Source organism: Phasianus colchicus, chromosome 8, assembly GCF_987193195.1.
Source record: "Phasianus colchicus chromosome 8, bPhaCol1.hap1.1, whole genome shotgun sequence".
Taxonomy (NCBI): Eukaryota; Metazoa; Chordata; class Aves; order Galliformes; family Phasianidae; genus Phasianus; species Phasianus colchicus.
In genome coordinates this window covers 9,067,976-9,088,344 of record NC_143443.1, presented here as the reverse complement: position 1 = coordinate 9,088,344, position 20,369 = coordinate 9,067,976, and the positions used below count along the sequence as shown (strand labels likewise).

At 38.8% G+C, this 20,369-nt stretch overlaps 1 protein-coding gene and 1 long non-coding RNA gene across 8 annotated transcripts in view; both read right to left on the bottom strand.

Moving 5' to 3' along the window:
• LOC116226903 (uncharacterized) overlaps positions 1-9,388 on the bottom strand; it is a 29,252-nt gene extending 19,864 nt beyond the window's left edge. The window contains exons 1-3 of the long non-coding RNA XR_016468701.1: positions 5,882-9,388; positions 5,252-5,317; positions 1,191-1,288 (exon numbers count right to left, since the gene is read on the bottom strand). This is a non-coding gene — a long non-coding RNA (uncharacterized LOC116226903). The remainder of the gene's footprint in view (positions 1-1,190; positions 1,289-5,251; positions 5,318-5,881) is intronic.
• Positions 9,389-10,918: 1,530 nt separating this feature from the next.
• Positions 10,919-20,369, bottom strand: part of CABCOCO1 (ciliary associated calcium binding coiled-coil 1) — a 217,547-nt gene continuing 208,096 nt past the window's right edge. For all 7 annotated transcript variants that reach the window (XM_090144854.1, XM_090144850.1, XM_090144851.1 and 4 more), the window contains 2 exons: positions 13,633-13,755; positions 10,919-11,005 (listed from right to left, as the gene is read on the bottom strand). In XM_090144854.1, the coding sequence (XP_090000980.1) occupies positions 13,653-13,755 (103 nt within the window). In that variant the 3' untranslated portion in view covers positions 10,919-11,005; positions 13,633-13,652. The remainder of the gene's footprint in view (positions 11,006-13,632; positions 13,756-20,369) is intronic.

Genomic DNA, 20,369 nt, shown 5'->3' with positions numbered 1-20,369 from the left:
TAGTGTAGCGCCCTTTTCTTCCTTTAAAAAGGCACAATAAGGACATATCAAGCCATTTTTCATATAATCTGCATAATTTCAAAATAACACATTCAGGGAAACAGACTTGTCCTAAATGCCCTTCTTCACATTTACATCTGGAGCAGCTGCAGTAGCAGCTCTGTTGGGCTTGATTTTATTCAGTGTTGCAGGATCAACATAAAATCTGGGCTGAAAATTAAAGGGAGTAAATGTACCCCTGACAGTCAAGAGAATGATTTTGGTCCAAGAGTATTTCTGGCCAGAACTCACTTTCAAAAGCAGCTTTGTCATTTGTGCCTGGCCTAGTCCCAATAAGTGCTATTATGATTTGTTACATTTTCTATAGAACCAGGAGACCATTTATTAGCCCCATGGTATTGTATTGAGCTTCAATTATGTAATAGTCATTATTCTGCTGAATATCCAAAGCTTTGTAAGAAAGTTTTAGCTCTGGAAAGAAATGTACAAGATTCTCAAATGATTTTGAGGAAGATCAAACTCCCTCTTTTTTGCTAGTTGAAAGAGGAAAGGTCCCTTCTTGATATAAATCATGAATAATTTGAATAGACTTTTTTCTAAGGAAAAACTCCTTTTTCTTTGAAAGCCATTGATAGCTTGGGATTCAAGCAAAAGAGAAGAAAAGAAGAAATAATGGCTTCTTCCTAGAAGAGAACGTGATAGGTATGCCTCCAAATTAGTGAGATTTTAATTTAATTATAACAGAGGTATGTGTGCTTGTGTGAGTGATTTGGGTGCTTATAAAGTGAAGAACAAGGGTCTCTCCCATCTCTAGCCTGGGTGAGGAGGGGGGCAGGTCCTCAGCCAGCGCCAGCCCTTCTGGAACCCCCTCGATGGAGGTTCTACAGCCAACATAAGTCACAGATGTGCCCTCCAGTCCTGTTTGCTCGTTTAGCTGCCCGCTGAGCTTCTACAGTGCAAACTTTTGATACCTAATTGAATTCCAGAGGCTTTCCATTTCCAGTTGGTATGAGCTATCCTCATCTCCCAGACTTGTCGACAACTACCACAAAATAATAGTTACCTGGCATCATCTTCTATCATCCCTCAGTGTTTGTTTAAAAAATAAACAACCCAAAACATTGCCTTTAAAAAGCACTGACATAAAAATAAAACTAGATCATCTCCAAGCAACTGTCCCCTTCACAAACCATTTATCTGAGGAAGGCTTCTGCCTCCAGTTCTCAAAGGAAGACTTGTTCATGTGTGAATGCTCCCTGCTCTCTGCTGACAGCCGGACACCGTGATCCTGTAACAACCAAACACCAGGTACAGTCAGTCCAGGTGCCGCTTCTGATTTTTTTCAGCTAATAACTAACATAGTACACACAGCTCACACACATCTTACACACACAACAGCTGCCCTGCCTCAGAGTAGCAAAACCAATTATTCCCTGGTATTCTCAGGAAATGGAAGGGAAATGTTCTCAAGACTGACAGATTTCTGAAACGATTCTTCTTGAACGTATGCTCAGTTTAGTTGGTATTTTAGTGAAACGACTGTAGCTTTATACCAGCTGAAAGGAAAGCAGGAAGTAAATCAACAAGCTTTCTTTCAGACAGACTTCAGTATCTCAAAAATTCAGAGCTAACAGAAATTTACTACCAAGGTTGCATTCCTATTACAAAAACAACCACTTCAAACACCACTGTACAACATGACGTGACTACAGCCACCGCATAGCAATGGCTCATGAGTATGTTTACCCCTCTGAGAGAGCAACCGAGAATAAAGCAGGTAGTAACACAGCTTGGCCACAACCATGTTATCCCCTGGTTATTTTTGCAGTATGAGTTATAAGTGGATCAGATGCGTTTGCATTTCATTCACTAATTTAAATCCAAGCAGTATGTGTGTCCTTACTTTTTAAAAGGGAAAAGAAGTTGCATATCTATTTTATCCAACAATAAGAAAAAAGGGGGGGAAAAAAGAAGGAAAAAAAAAAGAAAAGGAGGATTGGAGTAAAAGGCATTTTCAAGTTGCACATTTATTGGATCAAAGAAAATAAGGCATCGAGCCAGAATCTAATCTTGTCTGCCACTATGTAAACGATGAGTAAGTCTGCTCGGGTCAACAGAGCAACAGCAGAGTCACATGAGTCACAGCACACTTCTCTTTGAAAAGATTTCTCCATGGCTAAATATACTATTGCAATTGCTTCAAGAAAAGCTCTGCGTCAAAGTCTAATAAATACTGGCAGTGATGCGTAGCTCTGAGCAGTCGTAAAGCCAAGAGGATGAACAAGAATTAAGAAGTGGACTTAAAAACCTACTGAACAAAATGGAAGATTTCTGCCTGAAAACTGGAGTATCAGAAGTTTGGAAATGAAAATCATGACCTAATTTTTCCACTACCTACACTTACTCACCTTTCAAAGGGATCTGAAGAGAAAAAGTAGAAAGGGAAATAATTTTTTTCAGGATTCAAGTGCAGAAAATACACTGAAATCACTAGACCAAGTTTATATAAGTTACAACTCAGCTACGCAACAACATGGAGTTTGTTCCATGATCATTTTAAGCAGCCTGTCCCTAAAAAAAGCCTCGCTCCTCCAAGGAACAAGTGTTAAATGAGCCTATCCATTCTGCTACCTGTGAGCAGGAACAGCCAAACCAAGAGAAACCAATCCAGCACACTGCCCCGTCTGTGATCTAGCAAAACGGTAATTCTAATGAATACCTCCTTTATCTCCATCTGATATACACAGTGCTGAATCTGGAAAAATGAGAGCTCACTAAACCATAAAAGAGATGCCCTTTGGTCTTTTCTTTTTCTTCAATGGGATCATAATTTAGTGCTATTACAATTATAGTTTTAGGTAACCAGAATTACTTATCAAATGTGGGTTTGCATTTCCTATCAACAACGTACTGAATTAGAACTGAGTTATGAATTTCTCTTCTACCTAGCCTTTTCTTTGGGTGCCTGATTAAATGCGTATTATTTCTTCTTAAGTGGTTTTACAGGTCGTTTATCTTAGATTTATGAGTATCAACCTACTTTAGGAGGTATTAGATAGCTTTAACGTTTGACACATATTCTCTAAATCATTTACAGTGCTCTCCATTTGCACTAGATGATCAGTAATCTTCTCAATATTAGGTTTTATTGACAATGCACCATAGAGAGTTCTTATTATATGATAATGATTTAAGATAGGTGTAAGACAACAAACTAATAAATTCGAAAGCTTATTTTTGATTGTTGACAGAGAGCTGAGGAATAATGTGCATCCATCTAAATCACAATGTTTCTCAATAATGTAAAACACATACATGTTTAACCTGATAGGAGCACGGCACAAGGATTTGCAAGCAGATCCACATTCCTGCTTTCAAACCGACGGCCTCGTGCTCAAAGTGCTGTATTTACACAGAGAAATCCCCCTGTGGATGCGAGATCCACTGCCATGGGGAAGTACCCCTGCCTGTCCCACACAGTGAGGGTGCAGGCAGCGATGCAGTGGAGGTGAGCAAGGGCTCAGCCCGGTTCTCTGGTTCCTGAGCGCTGGGCCATGCCTCCCTGCACCCAGCCCATGGCAGGCTGCTGCTGCCCAAGCCCAAGCATGCCCCTATTACACTTGAGTCACGCCAAGGTAAATATGCCCATTGAGATCAAGAAGCATTTTGCCAGAGAAAGAAGTAAGCCTGGAGATTAAGGTCTTAAAAAATTAGTCCCATTCTTTATGTTTGAGAGGCAATATCCAAAAGGTGTTACATACGACTGAGACATATCTTCATACTGCTCTATACAATCATTTCACAGAAATATTGGTTACTGACAGCAACTGAATTCAATTGGATAATTAATTCAACTACTTCCATAGAATATCAGCCTCTGTATCCATATCACTCACAAAAAATTGGAGTAGAAGAGAAAAAAAGCAGATGTATTTGGTGGCAAATGAGTATCTGCAGAACTAAAGTCTCATCTGCAATCCTGTAATCCAAAGGTAGGTCTTTGAAATGTAGTCAAGAGATCTGTTTCAGTCCTGCTTTTACAGTACATCATTGGAAATGACTTCTGGGGCACTGAAGCTGCCTGAACTGGCAATTTGTTAAATTGAAATGTGACATCTCAGAAAAGAAAAAAAAAAAAAGTGGAATGATCTCAAAGCAAAAATAACACAAAATCTGAACCCTGCTTTTATACAAAAAGTGAAAAATGATGTTAGTGGCAAAATTGTCACGTGGCAATTATACATGACTGTGAATGTGAATTGTAAGGAAGTATGGTACAGCTTGCTTTGCCTTACTTTGCTCATTCAGAAAACAAACCCCAAATCCTTACTCAGACTAAAGACTTGGCAGACACGCTCAACTGCTTACAAATGATTTAGGAGCAGTGAACACCGAGAACTCAACTCCAATCAAAATAAAAGACACAGCTCAATGCAGCACAGTAAGCATCACTTTCATGTTGATTTGGTAAAACCAAGCACAGATTTACTGATAGAAGGGATGAGGGGGGAAAAAAAAAAAAAAAAAACAAGTAAAAAGGACCTCCTCAAATCTCAGTGCAGTAGGAACTGTTCTGGCCTTGAGATAAGACAGTGTCCCAGACCTCCTATTTAATAACACCTTAGTTAGAGTTACTAACATACTGTGAAATAGCAGAAACATCACAAACTCTATTCTTCTTACCGACAGAGCTAAGAGCATTCTGCAAGGCAGTATCTACATTTTTGTCTGCTTGTTTCATTCACTCAGTTCCTAAATCAGCAAAATTTAGCAATCTTCAATATCTCTCAGTGATGAGTGAAATTTCTTTTGCTACTGTGAAGGAGGGAGGAGGTCAATAAGGCTTGGGAAAATTTGCTAGTATGATCTGTAATGTGAATTTGGCAGAAAAGAAATTGAGAATATTTCTTTGGAAAACAATCAAAGGGCAAAATTTTCCCCTTGGAGCTGCATGGTAGTTCATGACTTATATGCTCCAAGGGAACTTGCGACTTTGATGATTAGGGTAGCAAAATATCCAGTGTCTGCCTGACAGACCAAACACAGTGTTTTTTTCTCTTTCTGTATTTCTCTGTTCAGGTAGGGCCATGCGTGTCTATTAACACACAGATAAAGATTAAATGATGCATCTCTGCTCAGGAAGATTATAATCTGGGTTAGATATGGCACAAGAATAAATGTAAAAAGTACCAGGGCCAGTGGCAGAAATTTAGGCTCAGCCTAGCAGAGAGCAATGCACGCTTACTCTTACCTGGATCTTGGCTGCTCCTTGGGTACACGAAGTGTCAGCAACTTCGTGGCTCACTGCCCAGACCACCTGCACACAGAAAAGTGACTGATAAAACTGAGGAACTGGACAGCATCTGGGACAAGTAATCTCAAGCCTCCTGAATCCATTAAGGCTCATGTTAATCATTACAAACATTAAAATATGGAACCTGTGCTATGGAATAGTATGGTGGCCAGAGTACAACTGGGTTCAGAAAAAGACTAGGCAAATTAATGGAGAAAATGTCACTTGACTCAAAGCCCGGTTTGGACTGGGTGCATGCTTCGGATCCACAAGTTTCTGAAGCACTGATCAACAGAAGGGCATGTCAGACTCCCTCACTCTGAGGGTGCCCCATTCTGATAGCCTTCTCTAAGCATCTCTCCTAAACAATTACAAAGGAAGGAGTCTGTGAGATTTGGATCCTGCTCTCTCTAAACATGACAGTTCTTACACTGTGATGAGTGCAATCATAAAAGCAGACTGTTTAGACATGAAAATTGTTTTGGCTGGAGTTTAAAAGCTCTAATTTTAAGAAAAAGTTGTATGATACATCTTCAGAAAGGGTCAAAATAGAGCTCAATTACAAATCTGATTTTTTCACAGACTAACCTCAGTGGCGGGACACAAAATCCCGAGGCCTTCTTTGCAGTCACTGCAGGTACTGGCTCATCCAGAGGATTCTTCAAAGCACTTCCAGAACCTCTTGCCCTGAATCATCATCCACACCAGCATCCTACATCGACAGCCTATTTTTCCATGAGCAGAGAAGTACTACACTCATTTAAGGAGAATGACTTCAACAGACCATTCTCCTTCATCGCCTCTGTGTTCTGCCAGAACACAGGCATCCCCTCTTGCTCCCCCTGTCCCACCTTGCCAGGGCACTTAAAGCAGCTGACCCTTCCTTTTTTGTACCAGCACACTTAGCCAACACTACAAGCGCAGAACTCTGTGCAACCAGAAAGCTCATACTTAATGCCATCTTTGCTGCGTCAGTGACAGTGCAAGCTTTAAAGCAGCAGGCTACTAATTCGACTCTGTAAAAAGCCAAGCTGTTTCCAACCTGCAAATATGTTATATTCTGTTCTTTCTGCAGTATTACTAATTCCAATTTCTGTTTAATGCTCTGCATTTGAATGGGACTCCCAATGATATGAGTCACTGCAACTATCCTCTGATTATTTCTTTTTCTTTTTTTTCTTTTTTTCTTGTCACGAACATGTAATCTGAATCCATAACTGCTGGAGTTTGAAGCTTGCTCTGCACACTTGAAGTGCCATGACAAAGTGGGTTGAAATGTTACATACAGTTTTGAGTTGCTCGTGGCAAGCACTGCTGCCTGAGTGTTTTGTCATTGATGTCACTTCCTTGCAAATTGTGGCAGAGAGGTGAAGGTGATCTCACCTTCAGCACAACCCCTCCCTACTCCAGCAGGCCAGAGAATGATGTGGTTGCACACTGTGGCAGGGGCAGCTATAACACCATCCTAAAATGAGGGGAAGTGAGAGAAGAGAGGGTGAATTGCCCAGTTACCTGCAGTATCTTTCACCTTCAGGATGGCACATCACACTGATTAGTGCTAATGAGAGTATAAACATCCCTTTCAAACACCACTACACTGGCATGCATTAGCTGTGAATTCTTTACAGTCTTGGTATGCATGTAAGCCATGCTGAAGCTTACCTGTCATATCCACACTGCCATAAACAGCAGCTAGCTGAGGAGGAGAGGCTACGGTCCACATTCACATCCTTTCTTTTGAGCAGCCCCTTCTACACACTTCTGAACATTCTGGATGACAGCCTGGGATCAAGCCTACGCTATGGAGGCTCTATATAGCAGAAGTAGCATCAGAGCACACTCTTTCACAGTGGCTTGTGTAAAATTCTCTAGAATGAGAGTGATATCATGGGAATGGCACTGGCATAGGCTGCCCAGAGAAGATGTGGATGTCCCATCACTGGAGCTGTTCAAGGCCAGGCTGGATGGGGTCCTGAGCAGCCTCGTCTGCTGAGTGGCAACGAGCCCATGGCAGGGGGTTGGATCTAAATGGGCTTTAAGGTCTCTTCCAACCCAAGCCATTCTGTGATTCTATGAATTCCTCATCGGGAGAGTCCAAGGACCTTACAGGATTAAGAGGCAGAAATTGGAACTGAGGAAGTTTAAAATATATCACTGGGAGAAACGAAACAAAACAAAGCCAACAAACAACAATGACAAAAAAACAACCAAACAAAAGCCAACAAAATCCCACAATGTTAGTGTATAATACAAAGAAGTTTTGTGTTACACAGTATGAATTGAAAACCAAATCCCGCAATGAAAATAATACACTACTCAACTGAATAAATCCTTTCAAATAAGTACAATGCCCACACCTGCATAAATGAATTTTGGTGGTGAATCATGTGCTCAAAAGTCTGATTTAAACGGACAAATGCTGACTCTGCGCACATTTTGTGGTCACGTTGGCAGTGTAGGTTATTGAAGAAAATGTCTTTTCCTCACTTGTGAAAAGCTAAATTTACAGCCTACGCACAATGCTTTTCTGGGAAAGCAAATTTTCTAGGAATGTCAGTTACAATTTTAGGAAGGAAACAATGTGGTAATTTTAAAATTCAAATTAGGTATTGGTGCAGAGAAAGAGAAGAAAAGCTTGAGAGCTGAGTTGTGGCAAAATACTGTGGAACAGGTAAAAAAAACACATTTTCTCTTTTAGCCTCCTTTCTCATCTTTTTTCACACCAGCTTCTTATTTGAATAACTGCTTTCTATCTTTTCAAAACTTCCATCCTGTGTCAGTGTAGTGCAGGAAAGTACTGCTGGAAAAGCTTTCCTTGTACTAGAAGATAATTACTAGTTGTTCACTATCTCATTACAGAATCCTTGCAGAGACCTGGATTTTACCATGCAGATGCTAGAAATCATCAATATTATATCTTATGTAGGAAAAACTATAGTGTTTCTTCTACCCACTTTCCCCTGGAAAAACCCCACTTATTCAGAAGTGTAACACACCTTTTCTACAACATCTGCCTGATTTAATTTAAAGGCTTTGCAGGGTGGGAACCTGTTAAGAACTACGCAAGGTATGTATATTGTAAAGAACTCTGTCATATCAACAGTGTAACAAAAATTGAAGATTATTATGCCAAAGCCTCAGCTTTTGGTGGGTCTCAGAAATGACGGTATACTTATTTTTAGAGACGACTATAGCAGTAACTCAACATGACATGGGAGACTTTAAAAACAGCAAGTCTGATTTAAACCAATGGAAAAGCCAGGAATACAGACTGGAGACTGTACTTAATGCACCATATTGCATCTGAACATTTTGTTCCTACCAATCTATCCAAAGCATGACGTTTTGCATTTCATATTAGCATTCTGAAGACATGAAAGGATTCTTCAAACCGATGTTCATATGCCATGTCAGAGCATGTACTCTGACTGCTTAGAGAGCTGTCATGTCCACCTTTTACTCATGTCCCCACCTTCACCTCCGCCTTCCAATCATCCCTCCTCCTATTCCCCCCAAAAAACCCCTGGGGCTGTTTTTATTGGTAGCACTATTTCAGCAGGAAGAGCGCTACAAATATCATTAGCTCAGCAGGAAGAGAGCTACAAATACAGTTTGTGGGATTTGAACTCCACTTTGGATTTCTGCAGCACGTCAGCTGTTATGCATATGTACTAAGAGTGAATGCTAACAAATCACTGCCGTAATACTTGATGTTTATATACAAATTCTCATCTTCAAAGCACTTCAAAATTTCCCAGTTCTACAAAATCTGGGAGAAGGAGGAAGAGATACAGGCAAGAGCCTTTCTTTAGCGTTGATCTTAACACAATCATCGTTAGTCTCTTTATGCTTCACCATAAAGAAAGAATTTTGCAGTCTGCAAATTTGACCGAAGTGCTAAATTGCCAATAACATTCTCAGCAAAAACTTTAAAAAATAATTCCCCCTCCATACAGATGGCTCTTATCAGAAACTCTGTTCTTACCTTTGAGTTGAAAACCAGAAAAACCTATGATATGAGCATAATGCTCTGGGAAATTAATATACATATCAAAATAAAGGACATCTTGATTTCAGAAAATTTTCATAGGAAAAAAAAAAAATCATATTCCAAAGCACTAAAGAAACATAGAGCATAATAATGAATCTTAGATATTTATAAAGATTTTTATAGGGTAAACCAGTAATTCCTCATGAATTACTTCAGTGTTCCAATGGGAAGTGAGCTTTTGTAGCTGAAAGGAAGCCCGCATTAACGTGCTGGCCAGCAGAGGATAGAAAAATGAAGAAAACTTGAAGTGCACTGTTACAGAGCCTGTTACAGAACCCACTTCTCCTGATCACATAGCAACAGAAGGATTTTCCTCAATGCATGAGACCGAGCACAATATTCTGCCCGCTGAACGTTTCGAACAATTGCTTACAAGAGTTGAGCGCCCATATCTAACGTCCTCCGAAGACTATTTCCAGGCTATTGGCACCCAAATGCAGCTAGCAGGTACTGCCCTGAGCGTTGGAGCTCCTTCTGGCGAACAACGTGCAGGCAATGCCCCCTCCTGGCTGTGCAGAGCAGGCAGCAGCAAACAAGGCCTCCAGGTACGCTATTTCAGAGTGGTTTGTTTTTTTGCCTGGGATGGGTCAGGCTTGCAATCCTTTTTCATTATCATCCTAAAAATGGGTGTGAAGTGAAACAAAACCTCATGTGTTACTTAACGAGAAAAAAAATATGAAATTGTAATTAATGTAACATTCTATTTCTCGAATGTTCCATTAGACACATGGGCCAGCCTTCCCGCTTGAAAGCATGGTTTGTATTCAACATGCTTTCTAGGGCACAGAGTTTTGTAACATAACATTTTGTAGAGTCTATGATTTAGAAACATAGACATTAAAGCAGTTGTTCTTATGTGATTTATGCTACAGTGAGATTCCTCTTTTGTTTAAAGCATTTATCTGTCTGAGAAAAATATGGAAGCATGTTAGCATACAGAGGGGTGGGAAATGCATTCTCAGATGAAAGGTTACATGCATTCCAGAAAACATTCCAAGGAAATCAAAAGGCAGTCTTTGTGGGACAACTGTAGAAGTGCCAACTCTTCTTTTATGCAATTTTACTTTGGTGGAAGTAAAAAAAATAATGAAATAAATTAGTTTGAAAGCTTAGGAAGTAATTTAAAATGAAATGAAAAATATTGCTGATGAATAACTATAGTGGAAAGTGTTTAGTTACACATCAATTAAATTCTCTCCTTACTGCATCTGCAATACCTCAAATATGTTTTCTCTGTGTGTATTCTCCTTCTAGCAAAGTATCCCGAAAAAGCAGAAGCTGTTAAATATTTCACAACTGGAAGAAAGAAAGAGAATGAAACTAGATATATTTTTTTTTAATTTAGACTTCCCTTCAGAAATAAACTGAACTTCAACATGCTTGAATTACATATTTTTCTGTTTACAGCCTCCCACTTAAGTCTAAGCTAAACAACAACACTGTCAGAAGAGAGTAAATTTGAGGAACTGAAATGAACTATTTCTAGTTAAGTGAAGCATTTTCCTGTACACCAAAATAATGACACTTGGCACATCGCCTACCAAACGTCAGTTTCTGAAAAATACAACATCACCTTTCTCAGTTGGCTAGTTAAGATCTTTTAATTTTTCTGTCCTCAAAGTTTAAGCTTCTTGTATTTGCTGCTTTTCATTTAAGTCTGCCTGTAAAGAAAATCAGAAGAAAAAAAAGGTGATTATGCTGGAGCTATCTTTGGCTGCACATTGTCTTTGTGGTTTTGACACAGTGCGGTGCAGTAAGACAGACATTATCCTACCCACCCTCGTGTTCTGCAGACATAACGGTGTTTCAGCCTGTACTTATGTGATAACACTTTATCGTACTACTGTGTGCGACCCCAAAGTATGGTATGCGTGCCATGGACAGGAAGTGATCCGGGACAGCCATTTCTCATATACCCTTGTCTTGGGAGATAGGCTAATTTGCCTGTGTTCTCAGACAGCCTTTACCAATAAACACCAAATCAGAAAAATTGCTTTGGGATTTGGTTGTTTTCTCTGTTTTCCTTTGCTGCAGATGTTTGTTCTCTAGCGTAATACACTTTATTGAAACTGCTGGAATTAGAAAACATTACTGAAAACAAACAATAAAAAACATACTCCTGTGTTGTTGCTTGTCTTTCTTAATTACAAACACAATTATGAATGTGTATCATATTCTGGAAATCCAGACTGCTGTAGATTCTGAGCACTTAATTTGCAATGCAACATTTGTGGGGGATGGCACAAAGGTTCTAAGACAATTTATGGAAATCTATGGTAGTGATAAAGTGTAGCCGTCCTTGATTTGATAGCATTTAGAAATGCAGGATCACTAGAATGAAGACCACAAATGCTGGAGTTTCATTGGGAATTTATGTGCACTTCTCAGTATCAGCATACATCACTGCAAAGAGACAAGAGAAACAGGAGTGAAATGAGACGGTCCTTCCAAGAATCGTGAAAGTTGTTGACACAACTGGAAATGGCTGAAAGGTCCTTCAAAGGCTCCACAAAATCTGATCCTGAGTCTAGAGACACACTCTCAATGTGTTTCGTATAATTCTGATACAGTAAATGGATTTGTCCCAGAAAAGCTTGCAGTAACTTGCCACTTTAGGAATGTTTTGGCTTGTGCATCCTGGAAATCTCTGCTATTACTTATTAATGCATTTCTCTAATTTCCGCAGGTTTTGTAAAGAAGAAAAGCTCTTAGCAGTGATGTTAATGAAATCAAGGTCAGGTGAAAATCATGCATTTTGTTTGTTCTGTAGGACAGGAAAAATACTACACTGGCTAGGTTCTCTCTCATTTATAAAGACACGCTGAAAGTGAATGTGAAATCAAGTAGGTAGATCTAATGATGGTATCATTGTTCCAACTGATATTCCCAGTTCATATATAATCCATAAATCCATGTAAACACTATTTCCAGTTAATATTATATATTTAATACATTTCTGCTCAACCTACAGCGTTCATTGTGCTCTATCTAAAACTGTAACAACGCATGAAGTTTAAAGTCTTTAATGCCACCTGGTAGCTGAAATAAACACACATAACATTTCCATGGTCTAGCCGCATTCTAGTTGGCTTACTTTCAATAATTTCATATGCTGGAGGGAGCAGTTACAAAATAACAATGGTCTACTCTTCTGGCTTTCCAGAAGTTTCAATTCACAGATCTCTCTACAGAAAAGCAGTTACCCTACTGCAATTCAAGCCCACTGACAGTAGCTTACTTGCATTTCATGAACCCTAAAGAAGTAACTCTCAGACTCCTCAGAGTCTGCAAACCACATACTGATCCATTCCATTAAGACAGCTCTTGAACACTTACGCATCAACCAACTGAGGTCTAGAACTGGCAAGAGTGCATTAATGCTTATACGGATTGCAGGATGTGTAACGTAGGTGCATCTAACCACTTATTTATTAAGCCCATACTGCATATGCTCCATCCCAGCAGCTGATCCTGAACTCTGGAAAAGGAATTTTATCACTGACAGCTCCCAGAGCAGGATTTGGCCCATGTTTCTTTAACACATGGCGATGCTGAAGATATATGTTGTTATATTACTGAATATTTTTTATCTTATCACACGTAAGCTGACTAAACTAGGAGCTATTTATAGAGGCTAATTCACATTCTTATGGCATATGGATGTGCTTTTTGCCAGCTTTAGCATGAATACAGTTTATATTCATTAAAGCTGAGCTAGCTAATTACCATAGAATTAGTGAAAACCTTTTTTAGCAATAGTACCTCAAGGTTGCCAATAATTTCATTTGGGATTTGGAAGGACTGTGAGCTTCTGATCTTTACCAGTGAAACCAGCCACAGCACCTGCCTCAAAGGACTCTGCCTCTGGGCTGGGCTCTCCCAAAAGGCCTTGATCAGACCCCTAGCAGTAATCAGTGATAAGAAATATGTGAGTTAGAACATCCTCCCATTTTCTATAGGAGAAGTGTCAGCTCAAAGACATGCAACGATACACAAAGCCTGCTTTTGAGAACTTTACTGACACAGCCAGCATCACTCCTTCACTGTCCAGGCCAGGCAGATGCTGAGGTTATGAAGCTGCATGGGGTGACAGCCCAGAGGTGCTGACTCAAATAAAAGTCCTCCTCTGCTGACTGGTTAATGCAATAAAAGCAATTTCATTCAAGTACTTATTTTAGAAGTGAATGCATTCTGGAGAAAATAGTACCGGGCACCAAAGGGAATAAACATGGTAGAAGATTCACAGAATAATAGCTGGGAGAAAAAAAAAGGGAACAAAACTCCATACCTTAGGTTCCATATCTGCAGCTATTGGTGATGCTGAGAGTGATGCATACATATCAGAAGATGTACCTTCCTCAGATGGAGCAGGGAAGGGGGTAACTGCAGGTGGGGCAAGTTCAACCATATACTGCCAGTATATATATATATATAAAAAAAAAAAAAAAAAAAAAAAGAAAAAGAAAAGAAAAGAAAAAGTAATTCAGATTTAATTATTGCTTGGAAAATTACAAAAAATAATTTTTTTGTGTGTGTGTGTTATCCTCCAGGTGCTAAGAACTGGAAAGCATACCAAAAATGATTATAGATCAACTTTAATTTCTAGCTGCATCTCAAGAGAACCTGTTTATAACACTTGGAAAGAACATATGATTTTCATAATTTCATAACACTACAGCTTCTTACTCATATGGATAATTACATTTAGAAAACACGGTGCCTAGATTATGTGCAGTCTTCACAATGCAAATTTCACTTCTGAACAGGGATCTTGTTGCTTTTTGGAATCAAAGATCCTCCTGACCTTCAGAAAAGACCCTCCAGACATTCAGTGACAAGAGTGTGCTGCAGTAAAGTTGCAGTGACGCTGCATCAAACATTTTAATGTGTGACTGTAATTTAAGAATCACTGATGGTCCAATTTTTTTTGCTAGATCAACTTGCTCCCATTTCTCATTCCTGTGCTCATGGGAACACCTCACTGGAATTGTGCCGGTGTTTGAACTGCTGCTCCAGGAACGCTCAGGTAAGGAAAGGACATTTAATCTCCAGGAGTACCTGGATGTAGCATTGTCCTTCATCCTCATTCGGTCTCCCTCAAGTGATGCAGAATGCTGCCTCGAGTCCTCAAAGGGGCCAAAGTTTTGTGTTTCTGTTTTTTCTTTTTTTTTAATTTGTGTGACACGTCAATCAGGGTGACAGAAGGCACTTTTGAATGACTAAGAAACGATATACTAATGGTATGTTTTGGGCCTCTGCAAAGGGAAGTGCCCACTGAGAATACCAGGCAGATGTTCCAGTTCTGAGTCAGCTATTACAAAACAGGATTTTGCTTGCATGGTGCAAGTCAGCTGCATTAATTCACATCAGAGTAATTGCAGCTCCCATAAATTAAATTTCCTCATACCTCGGAAATCACAGCTAGATTGGTGTTTGGCTCACTTACAGTTACCTGCTTCAGTTAAATATGCTAAAAAAATATGAAAGATTCTGTAATTTTTATGGTAAAAAAAAAAAAAAAAAAAGAAAAGAAAAAAGAAACAGCAATGACCTCGTCAGTTTAATTTATTGCATTAAAAGCTTATTTCGTAGTCCTAAAAGCATTTCAGAGGTGATGTTTGGACACTGACATTATCTTCAAGATTCTCTGCCATGTATCACCCAGCCCAAAAAAGACACTGCTATCCCAGGTTTCTAAGAACCCAAAAGGAAGGAAGAACTTAAGCAAGGGAAAATATAGGTTTTATAGAGACCAATAATCCTTTCCAGCAACACCCGTAACCCAAAATTTTACAGCACTCTGCTGGTGTCTAACTACTGACAAAGGAAATAGAAAGTTTAAGTTTTCTCATCAAAATAGAAAAGCCCTTTGCTGAACTAAATGCTATTCTTTCTAAACTGAACCAGAAGCTTTGTTTTCAAATTCCAATGCTTTATAAAACCAGAGCTTTTTTGGTGTAGCAAGAATTTCAACATTCTCTGATTTTTCAACCTGTATTTTCTCAATGAAAAATATTTGCTAAATTGGATGAGAATTCACAAGTAGTTTCTGCTTCCTTATAACTACTTCTTTTGGTCATTTAGCTAACTACACATTTCTACTATTGTCTTTATTTAGATCCAAACATTTTCAACTTATTCACTTTGGTCTCAAATAAATAAATAGATAAATAAATAAATAAATAGGTGAGGTTTTTAAAACCAATTCCTAGCTATTCTAATACATTTCTGTAGTATGGACAGGATTTTCAGACATACAGTTTTAGAACAATATTCTTACTTCAGTGCATCCCTCTAAAGAGAGCCATTCTTTACTCATCTGTTCTGTGTCTAATAAAAACCCTTGGATCATTAAGAAATAACTAAATTACAGCAGAACTAGGCTCTTTAATGAACCATAATAGTATCAATATTCAGCCAAAAGTTTTTCAAAAGTCTCTGAAACTGCAATGCAGAATATGAAATATTCTGTTTAGTAGTAAGTTTATGAGCAGTACTACATTTTACAGCCAAAATATAGTGACCTAAAAATGCCATTCCGCATTGTTCCTCCTATACATTGTGTCCTTAACAAGTCCAGGGGAAAATCTGAACAAATGAATTGCGGTGAGAGCCCGAAGCCAACCAACGTATTTAAATGAATCCTTCTGATGCAATACTTTCCTTTAAAAAATACAATTAAGTCTTTGTGTTTCCTTTGAACAAAACCTCATGTTTAATAGCACCAATGGTGCTGTAGTGAAATCCATTTAAAAACTGGGAAGGAGACACAGTAAGTTTTACACAGTTAAAGCCAGCTTTTAAAAAAACGTTGCTAATTTTTGAAGTCTAGGTAAATCTGTGGCAAATTACTTCCACTGACCTACATTAAATAATTCATACTCCATTTTTTTAATTCCTGAAGATTTGTCATTATCTGAGCATTATTCACTATGACAAAGATGTATTACTCAGAGCGTCCTTTTGAATCAATTTAACTATTGAAATGTGAGAAACAGTTTGGCAGGATGATAACGCCTTCAGATTAATTGGCGATATAGTCAGGCACATTGCAGTCCAGCGGACCAAGAAAACTCAGGCAGAAAGAAATGGTGAGGCAGAGCACAAACGGAGAGGACACGTCGGTGTCAGCTGCAGAGAAAGGGATGCTCTGAAAGGGATCAGAGGAGCAGGAGTTAAATGCAGTATCACCCAACTCCTGGGTGCCAAAAGACCCCTCAAACCAGGCTGGCTGGCACAGGCTGGAGGCTGCTCCAGCCTCCGAGAGTTTCACATGGGAAGCATCGCTCAGTGCCACCCTTACTTTCCCACCCAGTCCCAGCACAGTCCCAGCTGAGGGCTGCAGCCCCTGTTCAAACACTGCTCTGCACTGACGCCCACATGCCGCCATTTTTTCCCGGAATTCCTTCTAGGAAAAGCTTGCATTAAAAAGGCCAAAGTAGCAAAGTGTCACGCTGTGCAGTACAGAAGCCTGCAGACTTTCCTCTTTGCTGAGAGCTAGCAAATTACCTTGTTACAAATGTAGGCAGAGCAATGAGTAAAATAGCATACAGGAACATTTCTAAAACAGGGTAATGGCAGGAAAGAAGATTGGTAAAGCATTCTAATAAATGAGTTTCACAGATGTGGTAGTTATTATAAAATTAGCTTTGCATAACTTACCAATATACCATTACATTTTTCCCCAGATGTTATCTGTTACTTGAATTAATTTTGCTTAAGTTACTATTATTGCAGATTTTATCCACACTGTATTTTATTATTTAAGTTTCTGTGGCATAAAACAAGCCCTGGCTGATAGCATTACTTTTAATAATATATGTAAGAGGTTTTAGTATTATACAAATGGCTGCTGGGTATATCTTAATAGTCATAGCACAGAACGTCTGCTCTCAAAATATTATGTAGATTAAAACCAGCTATTTACTTACACTCTAATTCGAGACATTGGAAAGGTTTGCAGTATTTATGCATGTGGCACGAAGGGAACCAATCTACTCAGGGAATAAATGTCAGGGTTTGAAAATTAGCAAAGCTGAGGTCAAGGTCAGTATGGATTTGCTAACATACTTGCTGAAAATTAGAATTTACAGTGTATGCTTATTTATTTCTTAAATGAGAAAAGAGACTGGGGTGGTGGTGCATTTGCTTCTTTGATACAAGGCTTTTGTATCACAGAGACATTTTTAAACCACCTTTTCAGCTCGGAATAATCTGAAATTCCGTACCCCTGTCCACAGAGACTTAACACAAATTCTCTGTAGCTAATCTTACCAAACATAAGAAAATAATTATTTATAAGGATTGGAAAAAAATATCCCAAGTTCAGCATGGACCATTTCTAAAGCCTTGCAACATCTTTCAAAGCTTTTCAATGTCCTTCAGTGGGATATGGATTTGATTTTATATGGATGACAGATGCATTTAAAAATGTGTTTGTGTGTTATTCCCCATATTCATATCATCTGTGTAGTTTCCGACTGGATGTCATAGGGCCTCACGCTTTCAGAGACCTGCACAGATTTCTCATATGTGATATTTGTTATGAAACAAAATATTTAATATAGAGTTGACATTACTTTGCCATTCATGCTAAGCATGCCCAGCTGCTTACCTACCAATCTTCTGAATTTCACTTGCTGGAATAAAAGGCATTTACAAGATATGGTTTGTTAGGTGCTTATATTTCATGTGGTTAAATTTGAATGAATAACTAATGGTCAGAGAAGCACTGCCACATCCTTATTCAAACCCAGCTTTTTCCTCTCTTTAGCCTCCCAACAGATGCAAACACACTGAATCCACTCTACCAGGCTCTTAAGGCATTGCCCAACAGTGATCTCAACAGCAAGGTTTCTGCGAGGCTGCTGACAGCTCTTCTAATACATTTGCTGCCCTGTTTTGTAACAATACTATCTACAAGATCCAAAGGACTGAGGGATGTTATGAGGCACGCAGAAACTTAATCCAGGTACATGATCCGTGCAGTGTTACTAAGATGGCAGAACTGGCTTCTGAATGTCTTCACTGCACACATTCGTATTAATGTTTAAATCTTAGTTAAGATTAAGGAGTGACTAAACTTGGCCGCTGAAGAATGTTCCTCAGTTGCCAGTGATGTACATGGAAAGTCCATGTGCATGTTCCTGGGCAGGAGTATTCTAACCACTGTTCCTTAAATGAGACAAAAGTTCAGTCAGTCAAAGGTATTCTTTATGCTTTTTTTCCTGTATTTCAGAATTCAGGTTAATACATTTTAAAGACAGTTTTCCATATTTCTGAGCTGAGATGTGAATCAACTCTGCTGACAATACATCAGCAATTAATCTAGTTCAAAATAGCTATGTGAAGCAATTCGGTGCCTACACTGACAAAACAGGATCTACGCCTCCCCCCAGGAAGCTGTAAATCAGTCTGTGACATCTGGCCTCAAGGACATCAGAGTCATCTGAAATGTGGTAATTTATATTAATGAACATCAATATTAATTTTTAAATAAAAAGAATTTGCTGCTGCCATTATGTTTACATACGGAATATTATTTATAGTTTGTGTTCCTCCTTTTCTACATTTTGCCCATAAATAATTGTAAGGAAGCACACTGTCATAGTTATAAATATTTTGCCTCAGAGTTGAAGCTTTTACATATCCTCTTGCTGTTTTCAGTAACTGTATGAGGGCAACAACCAGGATATTCTTGCTGCTCCAAGAACTGCTGCCAACTAATGCTTGATTGAGTAGAAAAGGGTTCTTCTACAATAGCAACCAAAGCCCCCCTCTCTCTAGAGACACCTTAATGCAGAATGCCCTTAATACCTACATTCTGTAAGAATATCCTCACGTCCCAGGAAAAAAACACAAAAATCCTGATGTTACTGAGCTGGAGTCATATGCTTCTAAGCTTCCAATTATTACTGCCAATTTGCAGATTATTTAGAAAGACAAAATAAGAGACAAAAAAAAAAAAAATCCCCACTTGGCTTTCACACTGAGGGCACATCACTAAATGATTCACCTTGGAATGGTCACTCTAAATTCAGATTGCGTTTAGCATTGCCAAATCTCCTAGAGTCAAGGGATTACAAGAGAATCTCAACTTTCATTTAAAAATAAAGTTCATGTCTAGCTTTTACGGTTGCAGAGGAAAGATGAAAAACATAAATCTTGAAAGCTCAAAAACTAGACTGTAAGCAAAAGGAACCAAACAACAATTATTTTTAAGTCTCCTGATTTTGGGGAATCTTGCTCACCATTTTAAATGCCCGAAGTTAACAAAACCCTTTGAAAGCAGTGCATACAGATTTTGAAAAAGTATGAAGGACTTTTTTTAGTCCCTGAAAATACATCAGGACTTTTTAAAGTGCCAGCCCCACCTTTCCACTTCAAGAGCACCCAACAAGGAAATTGCAGCCAGCTCCCATTGTGGCTGTATTGCTTTACTCAGTGGAGACCTAAAGCCTTAATTAAAAAAAAAAAAAAAAAGAAATAAAAAATATATATTTACATGTATGTATATCAAGAGCCTTTTCCACACTAACCACAGTACAAATATCAGAAAAATAAATCTGGGGGGAAGGTTCTTGTCGTTTTTTTTTGTTATTGTTCATTTGTTTGTTTTGTAATTAGTCATGTGATCACTTGAGAAAAAAGTACATTCTTTTTAACATAATGCACAACTAGCATACAGAAGGTGTATGGTGGCACAGATTCACATTTCCTTGTTGCACATCCCTTTTTTCAAATCATTTAATCAGGAAAGATCTGACATGAATACTGAAAATACAGTAATAAAAACACAAAAGCTATTTGACCAGGTGCATTTTGGTATCTCCTTCTGGAAGCTAAAAACTTGCTGCAGTCTCATGCTCAAAGAAAACCTACTTGTGACAGAGTATGTGCCTTTGGCAACAAAGTGGATTATGGAATTAAAATGTTTAGAGAAATGGTATTCCTCACACCCTCTCTAGGTGCTTTATCAACCCCCATCGTCAGCACTGAGCATCTCCTGAAGGAAAGTCAGAGACA